Source organism: Coffea arabica, chromosome 1e (assembly GCF_036785885.1).
Source record: "Coffea arabica cultivar ET-39 chromosome 1e, Coffea Arabica ET-39 HiFi, whole genome shotgun sequence".
In the NCBI taxonomy this organism is placed as follows: domain Eukaryota; kingdom Viridiplantae; phylum Streptophyta; class Magnoliopsida; order Gentianales; family Rubiaceae; genus Coffea; species Coffea arabica.
The window spans coordinates 18056113-18073898 of record NC_092311.1 but is presented as its reverse complement, the minus strand read 5'-3'; the positions used below and the strand labels follow the sequence as shown (position 1 = coordinate 18073898).

Sequence of the window (17786 nt, the reverse complement as noted above, 5' to 3'; positions counted from 1 at the left end):
TCACACAAAACTGTAATCAGTCCAAGTCAGTCTATACAGGTCAAAATGCATTGATTCCAAAGGCATATGAAAGCTAAGACATCAAGATACATTTCATCAGAAGACACCATCAACAAAATCCAAATCAATTCCAGTCAAAACAGACAATTACTATCGCAGTTCGCACATTCTGATCACCAAAAACAGCAACAGTAAAAACGGCATAACTCACTCTACACTACTCCAAATTCCCTGAACTTTTGTAGACACTTCAAACTCATCAATGCCTACAACTTTCATGTTTTGAGAAAATTCCAATTCGGCCTCTATCTATGACCTAAAATTTCGGACAGATTAGGGGTTCATGAACCCTAACTTTTCACATTTCAATCCAAATCCAAAATTGATTGCATTTATCATCAATTCACACCTACTAGAGTCAAAGCCCCTTATTACTAACCATCAAAAACAACCACACCATCAAGATCATATGAAACCAGAAAATTCCTCATAAAATTGAAAACTTCACCAAATCAAGTCAAATAAAGAAATAAATCATATAATCCATCACTTTAGCCACTTCTAAGCCAAACATAAACATCATTAGGTGTAGTAGGGTGTTCAAGCATCACTTACCAAGAAATTAAGAGAGAGAGAGATGTTGGACACCTTAGCTCTTCAAACAAACTCCACCAAACTACTTACTAGCACCAAATAGAAAGGTTTTATGGAATGGAATCAAGATCAAATGGTTGGATGATCACATTCAAGCAAAATGGAAGCAAGAATCTTGAAGAATTTCCTTTCTTCTTAGCTCTTGAAAGTCGGCCACAAGAAGGTAAGAAATGGTAAGTTTTTTCAATTTTTTGTGAGATATTAACTAATTTTGGTCAAAAGTCAAAAATGTGAATAGTAAACCATAAAGTCCAACCAATCATATTGTGACACTTGTCACACTCATTAATGCATTCTTATCTTTCTTTCCCTCTCACATCAATCACTTCACACATTCTACTTATCTCTTAACACCCGATAAATTTTACACAGTATCCGGAATCTAACCTTATTGGCCGAATTTTTCCGAACTTTCCGCACTAGTGGGTCCCACGTCCTTTCTATATACTTAATTTTTCAAAAACTATCCAATGCTAGAAAAATTATCTAAAAACTATAATTGCTCATAAAATTCCCCAAGAAAATATTTCTAGCCAGAAAATGCAGAAAACATGCCATTAAAGGGGAAAAACCCTAGGAAAATATTAGGGCAATACGGGTTCTCACAATGAGCTTGTGTGAAGTGAGCAAAATATAAAAGATAATAGTGTGTAAGTGGGAGTGTGGAAATGGGTGTGCAAGGTGAGGTATGTAAAGTGATAGTGTGAAGTGCATGTGTGCTCAGTGGTAGTATATAAAGTGCAAGTGATAGAGTGAAAATGTGCAAAATAAGAGTTGTGTGAAGTGAAAATGTGGAACAAATGATAGAATGTGGAGTAAAAGTGCAAAGTGATAGTGGATAAATAAAATGCATGAACCCTAAAGGAATGCAAGCAAGATGGGTACGGGGAGACCCTAAATCGTGACTTTTGCTTTTCCTTTTGGTTAGAAAAAGAATGAGCGTGCTAAGGTACGGAGAGAAGTGGGGGCGTCACAAAATGGATTTTCATTGGTCGAGTGTGTACTTTATCGCACTTGACCTAAGCGAAAGTGAATTTTCAAATGATTAACTGATTGAGTATTACTTGTGCATGAATGTAAGTTATGTAGGTTGTATGGTACCGTATTGGCTGAATTGGGCCCTTGCTCTTCGTTGTCAGTCGACTCGAGCCAAAAATGGGTTCGGTCGGGTGACTGGTGACCCTAGGATAATGTTTGGTATACTCGAGTATGACCACGAAAGTTGGTGGAGAACTGGCCAGTGAATTGGCTAGTGGTGGGAAATAAAATGAATGAATTGAAATGTTGAAATTATAAGAGAAAAAAATGAATGACTAAATGAAGGAGAATGACTGGCTGAATGAATGAATGATTGAATGAATGGCTCCAAGTGAGCATGTATCCTTTTAATGAGTGTGTTCTCATTGTTTTTATATTATGAATGTTTTCTCGATTGATTGTTATTAATTGAATAATGTCCTCATTTCAGTTGTTTGGTTATGTGTATAGGAACCTCACTGAGCTTTTAGCTCATTTCTTTAGTCTTTTGTTTTCCTTATAGGGTTCTGGAGCAAGGACGGGTGATTAGAGGACGACTAGAACTTTTGTTGTGTAATAGTGATAGTATTAGTAGTTGGTTGGATCCTGAACTTTTGTACTTAACCTTGAGGATTGTATATCTGTATTAAAGTGTGTATATATGTTAAGTTTGATTGGCACATCTTTACTTGCTCTTAAAGTTATAAGTGAGTGAGCCCCGGTGAGAGTTGGGCAGGCGGTTCGCCGAACCCTTTGGTTCGCCTTAGGGGGAGGTGGGGTCGTCACATCTCCCCTACAGGTTTAGCACATTTTAATCGATCTTCAACATTGCTCTATTGTTGTACTAACTTGGACTATAACTTTCTTAATGATGGAAATTGATTAGCATTTATTTTACATATTTTTAGTTAGGTTTAGGGTAAGTTTTTGGTGTGTTTAAGTTAAAATGGAAGAATTGAATTCCTTTGTAAGTTACTTTTCATACAAGTAGTGTTACTTAACCAAAACATGCAAAAGTGTGGGTTAATATGCAAATTTGTGTTGCTTTTGTAGATTTTGGTATCCTTTGAATTGATTCAAGACAAGAAGACTTTGATAGCTTTGACACACCTTGGTATTTTGGCTATATCTTGAGCTACAAGTATCGGATTGAGATGATTCTCGAGTCATTTTAAAGCTAAAACATAGCTCTACAATTCTTATGAGACATCAAAATCCAGTTCTTTGATTTTCTTGGCCAAAAACCTGAAATTCAGTTAGGAAAATTTCTATCAAAAGCTGAAACAGAGCATCACTAGTCAGGGGTATTTTGGATATTTCTCAGCTCACAAGATCCAAATGAAATTATTTTTGATGCATTGGAAAGCTAACTCAAAGAGCTACAACTTTGATGATTGTGCAAGAGCTAATTCGATTTCCATCATCAAGAAAAATGCAGTTAATTTGGTCCAAAAACACAGCAAAGCTGAGATTTGAGCAGAAAGGGAAAAACTGAAGACAATGAAGATCCGTGAAGTGATCAGCGAGCTACACCTCACGGATCTAGGGTCGTAAATGCTAAGAAACAGCTGCAACTTGATTTTACAGCTTGTACTCATTTCAAATTACTTTGTGGACCAATTTTTCTGATAAAATTGGATTGGAACCAGCTAAACTTGAGTTGAAAAAGTGAAGAACAAATTTATGACCACATTATGAGCACATTTTCTCATCCAAGAACATCTGTAAATACCCGTTGTATATAAATCTTTGGCAATCTTTTAGCACCTTAGAGTAGAAATAGTTTAGTTCTGACTTCATATTAAGAGTTTCTTTCTTAGTTTAAAGAGTTTTGCGAGGAAGGTGAAAACACTCTTGTACCAAATTTATTTGAGAGATCAACATGTGAAGAAATTCAAGGATTCAAACTTCAAGATATTGAATAATAATTCTTCAACATGTGAAGGAATTCAAGGATTCAAACTTCAAGATATTGAATAAGAATTCTTCATCCTAAATGTTCTCTCTTGTTCTTATTTGTCTAGTTTTGTAACAAGTTTGTTCATGCTTAGATGCTCTTAACATGATGTCTAGCTAAACTTTTTCATATCCGAGGGTGAAGAGGATGTGAGAACCCTCATTTTTAAAATACAATTTCCCCAAACTACATGCCTTGCACCAAGATTTAAACCACCTCTTATATGCCCTAGTGCAGAGGCCCCGTCCTGGGCCGAGACACGTGGCAGCCCAGGAAGGCCAGAGTTGGGCTCGGACCTCAGGCCCATGACCACCATCCTGAGGCACACCGCCGCTAGGGCTCCGAAGGATTCCAGAGAACAATCCCGCAGAGGGCGGGAAAGATCCCCCTCGGCGCGGGATTGAGACTATTCTGGGCAGGTCCCGAAACCTACGGAGGTCGGACTCACAAGCAGGTATAAATGGTAACGCACATCCACTGCACAGGGTACGGTCACTACTGGCAAACTACCACCGACTGTTTTACTTCTTGAGAATTCCACTCACCGGAACACTAACTTGACCGTCGGAGTGCTCCCGGGGACAACCTCGGGGCTCCCCTGCTAGTCATCCTATAGACCTCTTCTCGTTTATTTTGCAGGGCTTGGACACGTTTTTCTCATCAGCACGCCGAGTTCATCAGGTCAGCTTAGTCCGGGGAAGCTCAGCGCTTCTTCAGTTGGCGCCGTCTGTGGGAACGTTAGGTACGAGTAGTTGTGTTGATGGCGAGAACGCGTTCGAAGCGAACCGTAGAGAACACCGATCCTGGAGCCGGCGAGGGGTCCCGGCGAATGGAGACCGAGGCGGCCCGGGGCCCCGGGGGCTCAGCCCTTTCTGGGGAACGGAGACAGCAGATCTTTCAGTTTGTGACGGAGAACCTCCCCATGCTGGAGGACATAATTCGACAAGCGAAGGAGGGGGGTGAAGTCAGAGGCGCACAAACCTCCAAGGCCAAAGGGGAAGGAGAGGGAATCACCTCCCGTTCCCTCAGAGGATGAGTCACGGGACCAGCCCCCCAAGAGGAAACGGCCACGGACTCCCCCTCGGCCGCGGGCCTCGGAGGTAAGGGATAGCGAGAGATATTCTCGCGACCGGTCCGTTGGGGGTCGACCAAGGAATCCCTCCTAGTGGAAGCTTGCGCGGAACGAGCCTCAACGTTCCCCCGCCCGATCTATCAAGAGCCGGCCGCGCGACCCTCCCTAGTGGAAGCCTGTTCGGGACGAGCTCGAGCAGATCCTGCGGCCGCAATTGTACGAGGACAACTACACAGCCTCGCCCTTTACACGAGGGATAGAGGACTACCCATTACCTCGGAGATTCAAGATCCCGAACATCGAACTATACGATGCTTCGACCGACCCGGAAGACCACCTCTCAGTCTTCCTGACGCACATGCATCTGCAAACCGCTGCAGATGAAGTCCGCTGCAAAACCTTTCCCATGTTTCTGAAGGGGAAGGCCCGGCTCTGGTTCCAGGGTCTGGCACCGGGGTCCATCCGGAATTTCCCCGTGCTGGCCAGACAATTCGTCGCCCAGTTCGTCTCCTCGAAGACTTACTCGAAAAATGCAGCTCACCTGATAGCAATCAGGCAGAAGCCGGACGAGTCCCTGAGGAATTTCATGACCCGCTTCAACACGGAGAGCTTGCAGATCAGGGACAAGGATGAGAAGGTGGTCATGGCCGCCTTCATGAACGGGCTCAGGGCGGAGGAGCTCTTCTACAAGCTGGCTGAGAAGCCTCCTGTGGACCTGAAGGAGCTCTTGATCAGGGCACACGCTGCCGCTAACGCGGAGGAGGCGGCACGCCTGAAAAGGGAGTCGGATCGGGAGCTCGGCGATCGGAGAGGACGTGGAGACCCCGAAAATAAAGACGGCCCGGCCAAGAAGAACGTTTTTGACCGACTCTCAAAGGAGAAAGCCCCCGCTCAGCCACCGCTTCCAGAAAAAGGGTACACCCCCCTGACTCGACCCAGAGCCAAAATCCTAGCCGTTATGGAGGCGGAGGGCCTGGGGGAACGGCCGCCTAAGATGGGGACACCCCGGAACAAGAGAAACCAGGACCGGTACTGTGCCTTCCACCGTGATGTTGGGCATGATACGGAGGGGTGCTGGGCCCTGCGAAAGGAGATCGAAGCTCTGATTCAGCGCGGCTTCCTGGGGCGATTCGTGCGGTAAGGTCGACCAAATCAGGAGCCAGGACCCACCTACCGCGGAGACAGGGGCGAGAGCCAGCGTCGCGACCGCCCTGAGCGGCGTGACGTTCCTCGGGGCAACTTCCCCGACCAGGACACCCAGAACTTAGCAGGGGTGATAAACACTATCGCTGAGGGCCCCATGGGGGGGACAGCCATGCAGCTCGGAAGAACAGGCGGCCTCCCCCCGAGGGGGATGATTCCCTGAAGCGCTTGCGCATGGATAAGGAGATCACCTTCGGATCAAGGGATGCGGTTCCCCTGGCGTCTGGAAACCACGAGGCCATCGTGATAGACGTCGTGACCAATAACTATCGGGTGAAGAAAGTGTACGTCGACCAGGGGAGCGCATTGGACATCCTGTTTTACAGGGTGTTCAAGGAGCTCGGCTTGAAGGACGGACAGCTAACCCCGGTTCGGACACCCCTGGTGGGCTTCACCGGACCGCCCATCAATCCGGAGGGGAAGTTCACCCTGATGGTCACGGTAGGGCAGGCGCCCAAATACTGGACCATCCCCGTCAATTTCGTGGTGGTCAAACAACAATCCCCATACAACGTGTTCTTGGGACGGCCCGCCTTGAATGCCCTCCGAGCTATCCCCTCGTCTCTCCACCTCAGCGTCAAATTCCCCACCCCGAGAGGAATAGCTGAGGTGCATGGAGATCCAGAGGTGGCCAGAGCTTGCTACTTAGCCATGCTCCGGGGGCAGGAGAAGGTGGTCGCCCAGACGACCAGCCCGGAGCCCTATATCCCAGGGGAGGAGGCTCGGCAGTTGGGCACCCAGGACGAGATCAAGGGGTTCCCCCTGAGGGAGGACAGGCCCGACCAGGTCCTCCGCATTGGCGCGTCGCTACCCCCCGAGGAGAAGGAGGGTTTGAAGGCCCTATTGATAGAATAGTCCCAGGTCTTCACGTGGACGGTTGAGGACATGCCCGGGATCCCAACTGACCTAGCCGTCCACCGCCTCAACGTGGATCCCCGCTTCAAGCCGGTGAAGCAGAAGAAGAGGAGTTTCGTCCCAGAGAGGAATGAGGTGATCAGGAAGGAGGTCGGCAAGCTGCTGGAATCCAAAATCATCCTGGAGGTATACTACCCGACCTGGTTAGCCAATCCCGTCCTGGTGAAGAAGGAGGACCAATCCTGGAGGATGTGCGTAGACTTTACAGATCTCAATAAGGCCTGCCCAAAGGACTGCTTCCCCTTGCCGAGGATTGACAGGTTAGTAGACTCTACTGTGGGTTTTGACGTCTTGTGTTTCCTGGATGCCTTCAAGGGATACCACCAGATAGAGATGGCCGAAGAAGACCGGGAGAAGACTTCCTTCATCACTGAGGAAGGAACTTACTGCTACCGGACCATGCCGTTTGGGCTAAAGAACGCCGGAGCTACCTACCAGCGCCTGGTCAACAAATTGTTCCAGAATCAGATCGACAAGAGTATGGAGGTCTACGTGGACGATATGATCGTCAAGAGTCGAACTGACCGACGGCTCGTTCCCGACCTGAGGGAGATATTAGACATCCTACGGGAGAGCTGCATGCGACTAAACCCGAAGAAATGCACCTTCGGGGTTAGGTCGGGAAGGTTCCTAGGGTACTTGGTGTCCCGAGAGGGGATCCGAGCCAACCCAGATAAACTCCAGGCCATCATGGACATGGCCCCACCAAAGAACGTAAAAGATGTCCAGCGGCTCACTGGAAAGATGGCCGCCCTGAACAGGTTCCTCTCGCGCTCCGCGGTGAGAGGGCTACACATTTTTCGGATCCTGAAGGCGCCCAAGAACTTTCAATGGACCGAGGAGTGCCAGAAGGCTTTCACTGACCTGAAAGCATATCTGGCCGAGCTGTCCACTCTGACCGCCCCAGAGCAGGGATACTCACCAAGCCTGATGTCTCGGGCCGGATGACCAAGTGGGCCGTCGAGCTAGCCGAGCATGACATTGCCTATCGACCCCGCACCGCTATCAAAGCTCAGGCCCTGGCGGACTTCCTTGCTGAGGGAGCCAGCTTGTCCCTGGCCGAGCCGATCTCTCCGCTCAAGGAGGCACGGCCGGGAGAGCCGTGGGTACTGTTCATGGACGGGGTCTCGAGCAAGGAAGGGAGCGGAGCCAGCCTCCTGCTCATCTCGTCCACCGGGAAGGAGCTAACCTACGCGCTTAGATTTGACTTCCTGGCATCCAACAACGAGGCAGAATACGAGGCCCTGCTGACTGGATTGCGGATAGCCCACCAGATGGGTGTAACCGCGATCAAAGCCCGGAGTGACTCCCAGCTCGTAGTCCACCCGGTTCGCGGAGAGTACGAGGCCAAGGAGGACATCATGAAAAAATACTTGGCCAAGGTACGGGAGGCGATAAGCCTGTTTCATGTCTTCGAAATCGAGCGGGTGGCAGGATCACAGAACAAGCGTGCGGATGCCCTGTCAAAACTGGCATCCTCCTCGTTTGCGCATCTGAACAAGAAAGTCTTGGTAGAGTTGGTCAAGCAAAAAAGTATTGGCCAGGTCCAAGTCTTGGCCATAGACAGCCCGGCCACTTGGATGACTCCTCTCGTAGACTTCCTCAGATCGGGTGTCCTCCCCAAGGATAAAACCGAGGCTCGTCTACTCCAGCTCAGAGCTGCTAAGTACGCCTACGCTGGGGGGACCTTCTACAGGAGGTCGTATTTGTCTCCCTGGCTAAAGTGCGTGACTCCCGAGGAAGGCGACTATGTCCTCTGAGAAGTTCACGAAGGCCTGTGCGCAGCACATGTGAGGTCCCGAGTGTTGGCCAAAAAATGCCTGCTCCTAGGCTACTACTGGCCCTCGGTGTTTCGGGATGCCGCGGCTCTCGTTCAGAAATGCCGAGCTTGCCAGGTACACGCCCCGCTGCGTCACCAACCCACTCGGGAGATGGTTCCCATCCACCGTCCTTGGCCCTTGGCCCTTTGCCCAGTGGGGAATAGACCTCCTGGGTCCCTTTCCCCGAGCTCCCGGAAGGTACGAGCACCTCGTGATGGCCATCGACTATTTCACAAAGTGGATGGAGGCCGAGCCCCTGGCCACTATCTCTGCAAGGGCAATTCAGAAGTTCTTCTGGAAGAACATAGTCTGCCGCTTCGGGATCCCGCATGTCTTGATATCCGACAATGGGCAACAGTTCGCCGAAAACCCCTTCAGGAGCTGGTGCGCCGAGCTCGGGATCAGCCAACATTTCACCTCGATCGGCCACCCCCAGGCCAACGGCCAAGTAGAGAATGTTAATCGAACCTGTCTACAAGGGCTGAAGACTAGGCTGGAACTGGCCCAGTCTAACTACCTAGATGAACTCCCTAGCGTCCTCTGGGCCTACAGCACCACGCCATGGACGGCCACTCATGAGACCCCGTTCTCCCTGACTTATGGGGCAAAGGCGGTGGTGCCCGCGGAGGTCGGCCTCCCCTCGCCTCGGACACAGAACTTCATTGTGTCGGCCCCTATTTTGCCCGGCCGCCTTCTTCTTGCTGGCAACCTGCTTGAGGCGGGAGCTGAGGGTACACCTTAAACATGCTGAGAGGCGTGTGGTGAAGGCTATTCAAAAAGATATCTATGGAGATCACAGACTGCGGGGCATTGAAACCTATTCATTTTGAATGGTCTTTCAGGAGCATTATTGGAGCATGGTCACATCCTTACAAGAAGATGGAAAGGGTTTCTGGAGTGGCCGCTACCCTAAGCCACCGGCTCCTTCCCGGAAGCCCTGCCGGGAGCTTCGTCCTCCTCCAAGGGAACCTCCGCCAGCTCGGCCCCCACATCACTCCTGCCTACCAGGTCCTTCAGGGCATGCCCCTTGCAATACCCGTCAAAAAACCAGTCAAGCTTCTCCTCGGCTGCGGGGTTGTAGTCTTTGAAATCAGCCAAGTTGAAGCCAGGCAGGTTGAGGCCCTGCACCTGGTCCAGGGCTCGCGTGAAGCCGACCTGGAGGATGGGCTGGTTGAGGAGGGCGACGTCTTCGGCAAACTTCTCGGAGGAGATGAACTCCCGAACAGCCGTCTTACGATCCCGGCTGACGGTGCCGGAGAGCTCAATGGCGTGGTCCTCCTTCAGCTTCGCCACGCCCTTCCTCTCCTGGTCCAACTCTGACCTGGTGGAGGCGACCTGGACCTGAGCCGTCTCCAGCTTCTTCTCGGCCTTACCCAACTTGGCCTTAAGGGAGTCCGTCTCCTTAAGGGCATGAGCAAGCTTTTGCTCTGTCTCCCGATTCTTTTTCTGCAGTTTCTCCAAGTCGGGAGACAGCTCGGAGAAACGGGTTGCCAGGGCGGCTCCAGCAGCATTGACCTGAGGAGAAGAAAGAAGAAGTTAGCACATTGCGCGACTTAGCCGAAAAGTGGGGACACAACTGGCCTAAGGGATAGGGAACTTAGTTGAGCTTGGGCAGTGAAGTACATGTCCTGGAGCTCGGACGGGCTCGCCAGGTCCATCCACCTCCTGTCACGCGGAAGGACCGAGCCCGTGACCAGCTCGTGAGCCACCTCGGGAAACTGGGCTCGGTCGTTGATGGATAGCCCCCAGGATGGACAGAATCGACAGGGGTCGTGCATGGTGGGGGCCTGGCCCGGCTTCACAGGGGCCACGTGGCGGAAATGTCACAAGTTGGGGGGAGGATTCTCCCGGGCGTTCTCCTCCGCGGAGCCAACCCCCAGGTGGACCGGGCCCCCCAACGTCTGCAGGGCAGGGGGCTGTGCTTGGGTGAGGGCAAGCTTCTTCCCGAGCTGGGAGGGTTCATCCCCCCGACCCCTCTTCTGTCCAGTCGCCTTCTTTTTGTTGGCGACCTGCTGGGAGGGGGACTGAAATTGGGATGCCTCCTTCTGGGGAGCCAAGCTGCCCCCGGAAGCCGGAGATGCGTCAGAGGCCTTCTTGGCCTCCTCTGGCTGCGGGGTGAGGGCAGCCTGCACGGGAGGCGTGCCCAACTGCTTGGAAAGCTTCCTCACTGCAGCAAATACCACCAGATCAGTAATAACAAGTTAGTAAAAGGGAAAATAAAGCGACAGACTACAAGTGCACAGAAGCGGCATTACAGGTATCATCATCGGCCGGGGAGGGCACCACCTCTCCAGGGGACCCGGACAACGTCCCCATCAGCCCGACCGCAGATATCTGCTCGGTGGAGAACTTGGCCCCATAGAGCTTCACCTTGGAGCTCACCAGCTGGCTGAGGGCTTCGGAATCCAAGTCCTCCGGGTTGGGGTCGGATTCAACCTCCCCGACCTTCCACACATCAGGGGAAAAATGTGTGGACTTAACAAAGAAGAAGTCCCCCTTCTAGTTCTTCACGGAAGAGGGGACCACGAAGAGTAGGTCCTGGGTGCCCTTCCCACCCCGAACTTTGCCAACAGTTCGGCGGGAGAAGTAGTACCACCCAGGAAGGGAGAGCTTGAGGGTGTAAGAGGCTCGGAAAAGAGAAAGAGAATAGGGGATGGAGCAGATTTGGCAATGGATCCGGAACCTAGTGATGATCCTGATCGAGTTGGGGTGGATTTGGGTGATTCTGAGCCCCCAGTAGCTCAGAATCTCGGCTAGGGCCGAAGGAATGGGGAGTCGGAACCTCGTGACCAGCTGCTCCGTATAGATGGCTACGAAGCGAGGGGGAGGTCGGCTAGCTCGGTCGCTGGGCCTGGCAGCCCTCGGCCCGAAGGCCGGAGGAATGGAAAAGGACTTAACCAGCTCGGCCATTCCCCCGGGTGAGAGGGTGACATCTTGCTGGTCAGGTCGACCGTAGTCGATTTCGGGATCATCCCCCTGCTCAGGAGCAGGGGTCCCCTCGGAGGAATCCCTATCCTCGCCTGCCCCTCCCTGGGCTCCGCCAGGGAAGTCATGTGGTGACCTGGAGGAAGGAATGGAAGTAGCCTACCGCTCGATGAGGGCATCGAGCTCGGCCACCTCCTCCAGAATAAGGGCGGAAAGAGAATGGGCAGATGGAGAGCTCATGATATCAATGGGCTCGAGCAGGTCAGGAATGTGGAAGTTGGGATTAGAAGCAGAGGAGGAAGAGAGAGGAGGAGGAGAGGATGAAGATGAAGATGAGGACGAAGACGAGGAAGAAATGAGGATTCTGGGGGCTCTACGATGGGCCGGAATTTGGGATGCGGTGGAGGTAACGCCAGAACGATCCGACATAAAATGCAGAAGGTGGCAAAGGAGGAAAAGAAAGTGCGAAGGAAGAAGAAATGGACTTACTGGTGAATGGAACAGGAAAAGATGGAGGAACCGCCGGAATCTGGGCACTGTGGGCCGGAAGTCTTGCCGCAGGAATTTTCGGGGGGAATAAGATACACGAAGAGAGGAAAATGGCAAATAGAGTCGGAGAAAGCCTAGAAGCCCCTATTTATAGGGAGTGAAATGGGGGGAAACGGCTTCTTGAATTTGAACCGTCCCCATGTGAACGCATTTAAGAGCGGTACGGAAACCGAGGAGATGCGACATCCGAAAGGACGCGAGCGCAGCTTTTCAGTGATAGCACTGTGCCAGAGGTGGCCATGGCAGAGCAGGGCGACGCCGGTCTCCCACGTGGCAGGGGCGTAGATTAGGTCTGTCTGGAAGCCCTACCTAATCTAGGGGGCTAGTGCAGAGGCCCCGTGTGACGGCCCCACCTCCCCCTAAGGCGAACCAGAGGGTTCGGCGGGCCGCCTGCCCGGCTCTCGCCGGGACTCAGTCGTTCACTAAAGTCCTCAAATGAATTACAAGAAAAATCTCAAATATTACATCAAATTCTCCAATAATTACATATAAAAAACGAAGCGTCCACGCTTCCGCTGCGCCACTCTGATCCTTGATACCAACCATTCACACGGAGAACTTTCATACAAACGTTTCCTTCGCCTTGAGGCCTGTGGAGGGGAATAAAACATTTTTTTTGGGGTGAGCTAGAAGCTCAGCGAGTAACCAGTAAAATCAGTCATCAAATATATTTCACAATATTGCATTTCGATCCTTTCGATGATGTCATGATTCAAAGAACAAATGTCCGTTTATTGCTCTCGTGAGCCAGTGAAGTCATAGCACTTGAACACCCAACGCACAAATAGAACATTTGACATTAACATTAACATTAAGAGGGAGCCCCTTTTTGAGCTCCGGAGCCATTTACTCCATCATGTCACGAACTCACGAAAATGGTGGAGACGTTGGTGTCCAGCACAAGACTTTCCCAGAACTCATTGAAGCCAAATCATGTCATGAATTCACATGCAAGCACGCATGAGATGCAATCGAGTACATAATGCAAGAAACATTTCACAAGTACTTTGGAAATAGTTTAGGGTCACTCACCTCCATGGCTCAGAAATCATCCATCAAATATAATTTCCTTGCTCAAATCCAAGTCTTAAATCACAAACTCAATGCAAATAAATTCCTTCAAAAGTTCGGACAGCACTTCCCCTGAATTTGCTTACTTTTCCAGCCGTCACGGCTTCATTATTTCCTCATTCCAACCCAAAGGTACACACACAACAACAAGTTCATCCAATAGCCATTCAGCAAGCTCCAAGAAGTACGAAGACAAGTCAAGCTAGGGAAAAGTCCGGAAATGAAAGTTAAGCTCAAAACCAGAAAAATAGTTTTGATGTCATTTTGCGGTAATGGTATCAAAGGCGCTACGATTGTCGTATGGAGGTCCAAGACCCACCATTTCGAAGCTAAGAACCAGGGCTACAACAATGTAGAAGGTCACTCAGTCCAAATCCCAGTACAACTAAGTCAAATATGCCAAATAACAAACCAGAATCGTAATTGCAGGTTTACAAATTACACTATGCTGTAATCAGTACAACTCAGTCTAAACAGGTCCAAATGCAGAAATTCCAAAGTCATATGGTAGCTAGGACATCAAGATACATTTCATCAGAAGACCTCAACCACCAAATCCAAAGAAATTCCAGTCAAAACAGCCAATTACAAACGCAGTTCGGCCATCCTGAAGAACCCAGAACAGCAACAGTAAAATCGACATATCTCACTCTACACTACTCCAAATGACCTGAAATTTTGTAGGCACCTATAAAATGTCATTACCTACAACTTTAATGTTTTGACCTAAGGCCAATTCTGCCTCTATCTATGACCTAAAATTTCGGACAGAATGTAGCTTCAAGAACCCTAATTTTCCAGAATTTCTTCCAAACCCAAAATTGGTTGCAATTGTCCACTTTTTCCACCTTCTAGCTTCATTACATAACATTTCCAATCATCATACAAGGCCACAACATCATGATCACATTAAACCAGCAAATTCCTCAAAAAAATAAAAACTTCACCAATTCATTTCAAATCAAGAAATAAAACACATAATCCCTCACTTAAGCCACCATTAGGCATAAATTCAACATCATTAGATATAGGAGGGTGTTCATATACCACTTACCAAGTAACCAAGAGAGAGGAAGATGTTGGACACCTTAAGTCTTCAAACAAACTTCACTAAACTACTTACTAGCACCCAAGGGAGGAATTTTATGGAGTAGAATCTAAGTTCAAGCAATTATTCTTGGAAGATTGAGCCAAATGGAAGCTAAAATGGTGAAGAATCTCTTTCTTCTTTGCTCAAGGAAGAATCGGCCATGAAGGAGAAGAAAATGGTGATTTTTGAGCAATTTTTCAAGATATTTACTCAATTTGGTCAAAAGTCAAAAGTGTGAATAGTTGCCAACAAAGTCCAACCAATGGTTGTGTGACACATGTCACTCCATTAATGCAACTCTATCCTTTTGTCTCTCCAATAAAAATATCTTAACACTTTGTAAAATAATATCACTTAATATAAAATTCCAACAAGTGGTTAAAAATATAATGCATTTACCGCACTAGCGGGTCCCACGTCCAAAATACGCTTTTAATTTCTCAAAAACTAACCGATACTAGAAAAATCATTTTAAAACTATTTTTGCTCATAAACTTTATCTGGGGAATTTTTCTAATCAAGAAAATGTAGAAAAGGCGGGCGTTTAAAAATAAACCCCTAGAAAATTAGAAAATTTCCAGGTTCTCAAACTCATTTTTTTCGGGGCGTCACACCCCCGTCTTGGGCCGAGACACGTGGCAGCCCAGGAAGGCCAGAGCTGGGCTCGGACCTCAGGCCCATGGCCACCATCCTGAGGCACACCGCCACTAGGGCTCCGAAGGATTCCAGAGAACAATCCCGCAGAGGGCGGGAAAGATCCCCCTCGGCGCGGGATTGAGACTATTCTAGGCAGGTCCCGAAACCTACGGAGGTCAGACTCACAAGCAGGTATAAATGGTAACGCACATCTACTGCACAGGGTACGCTCACTACTGGCAAACTACCACCGACTGTTTTACTTCTTGAGAATTTCACTCACCGGAAGACTAACTTGACCGTCGGAGTGCCCCCGGGGACAACGTCGGAGCTCCCCTGCTAGTCATCCTATAGACCTCTTCTCGTTTATTTTGCAGGGCTTGGACACGCTTTTCTCATCAGCACACCGAGCTCATCAGGTCAGCTCAGTCCGGGGAAGCTCAGCGCTTCTTCACCTAGCATTATATTTTACAATGTGTTACAACAAATCCCTTGTATTGACCCTCACTTTAAAACACAATTTTCTTATTTACATGCCTTATTATAAGATCTAGACCATTTAATATATGCCCTTACAATATATTTCCTATGTATTATAATAATTTCCATGCATTACATTTCATTTCATTTTACTTGAAGTAAAATATTATCTTGAGTTGGATTCTAATAGTTCACCACTTGCATTTTACCAAGTGTTCTTTTATTAGTGGAAGAGACTTTATGTGAGTGATTAGAGGTGTTAAATTAGGATTGGTACATTTGGAAAGGTATAAATACCATTAGTCAAAGGATTAGGAGAAATTGTGGTCAAGAAGAGAGAGATGTGGCAAAACCCTAGCCATGGACTTGTTTGACCAAAGATTAAGAAGACAATTTAAACTAAACTTGGCTTTTTTTTTTAGTATGTTGGCCGAAATTCCTAGCTTCAAAAGAGAGTGAGAGAGAGCTCCATAAACTTGTATTTTACCCTTAGTAAATCAAGAGCAACCAAATCAAAAGAGAAAGATCTAGAGTTTGTGAGAAAACTTTCTTCAATCCTAGTGGTTGATTCAAGCTTTGAGGTTTTCATTTTGATGGATTGACTTGGTGGTCCAAGCTAGTCACAAGAAAGGTAAGTACACCTTAAATGGTAGTTTTATGGTGATAAATCATGTGTTTCAAGTGTTAATGGCAAACCATAAGTTGTTTGGGTTGTGAGTTGAAGTAATCTCTTGAATTAGACAAAAGAGTAATTAGTTAGAAAGCATGCCTACCAAGTGTTTGATGAAATGCATGCACTTTATTCATGGTTTTTTATGAAGTATTAACATGTTTTAAAGCCCTTTTGAGTGAGATATAACACTTGGTATGTGATTTAAGTGGAAATCATGAAAGGATGGAAGTTAGAAAATTTGGAGAAGGTGCTGTCCGAAATTTCAAGGACTTGCTGCCCTGTTTTGCTTGGATATTTTTGTGCTTAATATGGCTAAAAATGTGAGGGATATATGTTGTGTTATGTGTGTGGAGGTTGTCTACAAAAAATTAGCCAATTTGGTTGGATAAATTTTAAGTTATGAGCAAAGAAGCAAAACTGGACTAGGTCCAGGAATTTTCTGACCACTGATCTTGTGAGGGTCATAACGTTTTCCTCGATGATTGGAATTGAGTTCCGTTTGTGGCGTTTGAAAGTAGACTCTTAGAGCTTTAAAATGGTACCAAGCTCATTTTCTGGTTCGTCCCGATCGATTTGTGGCGAGTCTTGAAAGTTGGCTGCCCGTTTATTACTGTTCATCCGAGACTGTCCAGAAAATTCATTTGGTTGCTTAATTTTGAACCACTTACGTTTGGATTTTGGAAATGGTTTCTTCTACACAAATATAGACTTGTGAACCTAGTTTCCAACGCCACCAATGGAACCTAATTCTGACTTTTCTACAGTGAATTATAACCATTTTCCCGAGACTGCCGGGCAAGACTGTTCAATCCTAGAAAAAAGGAACCCTTAAGCCTAAATGAAACCTTTCTTTTGCCGAGCTTTCATGTGCACATTAAACTTATTTTCTCATGAACTTTTACCATGGTATGGACCTCATTGCATGCCGGATTAAGTAGCCTAGACTACTCACTTGGTTTCTTAATGAACCTATAATTTAGTGAGGAACGAATCTAATTGTTAACAATTTCACTCGTTGCCCTAGGTTTGGGGAAACGAAGGTGACCGTAACTGAGACGTTTGACGTTGATTACTACTTTTGCTTGACAAGTGAGTGTTCCACTACCTGCTACCTATTATCTGAATATTTGAAATACTTGGTTTATGATTGTTGGAGCCAAATACTGTTTTGATAAAATGGAGGCGAGCATGTACTTTATCGCACTCGACCTCACTTGTTTTCCAATGAGGCTCTGTATACTGTTATTATGAGATGTGATTTCTCTATATATGACTGTGTTTAAGTTGTTTGGGTGATATCCCATCAACTACTGCTACTGTTTGGGTACCCAACCTCTTAGGTGAGTCGGTTGTATCGAGCTAGCAAGGGCTTGGTCGAGAAGGCCGATAAATCTTGGGGACTGATATTTGGAGGTCCCTGGTGAAGTATAGCCGTTGTGCTTACCTGTTGTGTTGCCCAGCACCACCAGTGGTAAAATCTTCGACTTGATCCTGTTTCTTTGGAATCCTGAATTCCTGGTATACTCGAGTATCACCAAACTACTGTTTGTGGCGTTGGTGGACGGAGATTGATGAAAGTGGTGTTCTACAGACCCTATATACTGTGCATACAAGTGTTGACGGAGTGTCAACAGGAGGCAATTATGATCAAGCTCAAATGGATCTTTGGCTTTTGAAAGCCACCCGTATCCTTGAATTGAACTGTGATTAAACTGTTATTCTAC

The 17786-nt window shown here is 47.8% G+C and overlaps 2 protein-coding genes across 2 annotated transcripts; both read left to right on the top strand.

The window, feature by feature from the left end:
* The first annotated feature begins 5058 nt into the window (after positions 1-5058).
* LOC113692397 (uncharacterized) lies at positions 5059-6758 on the top strand. Its single transcript, XM_027210808.2, has 2 exons — positions 5059-5837; positions 6014-6758. Exons 1-2 carry the CDS (start codon positions 5059-5061, stop codon positions 6756-6758), a joined length of 1524 nt encoding a protein of 507 aa, XP_027066609.2.
* A 1004-nt stretch (positions 6759-7762) lies between these two features.
* LOC140016277 (uncharacterized) lies at positions 7763-8578 on the top strand. The gene has a single exon (XM_072069789.1). It carries the CDS (start codon positions 7763-7765, stop codon positions 8576-8578), a length of 816 nt encoding a protein of 271 aa, XP_071925890.1.
* Positions 8579-17786: the final 9208 nt, after the last annotated feature.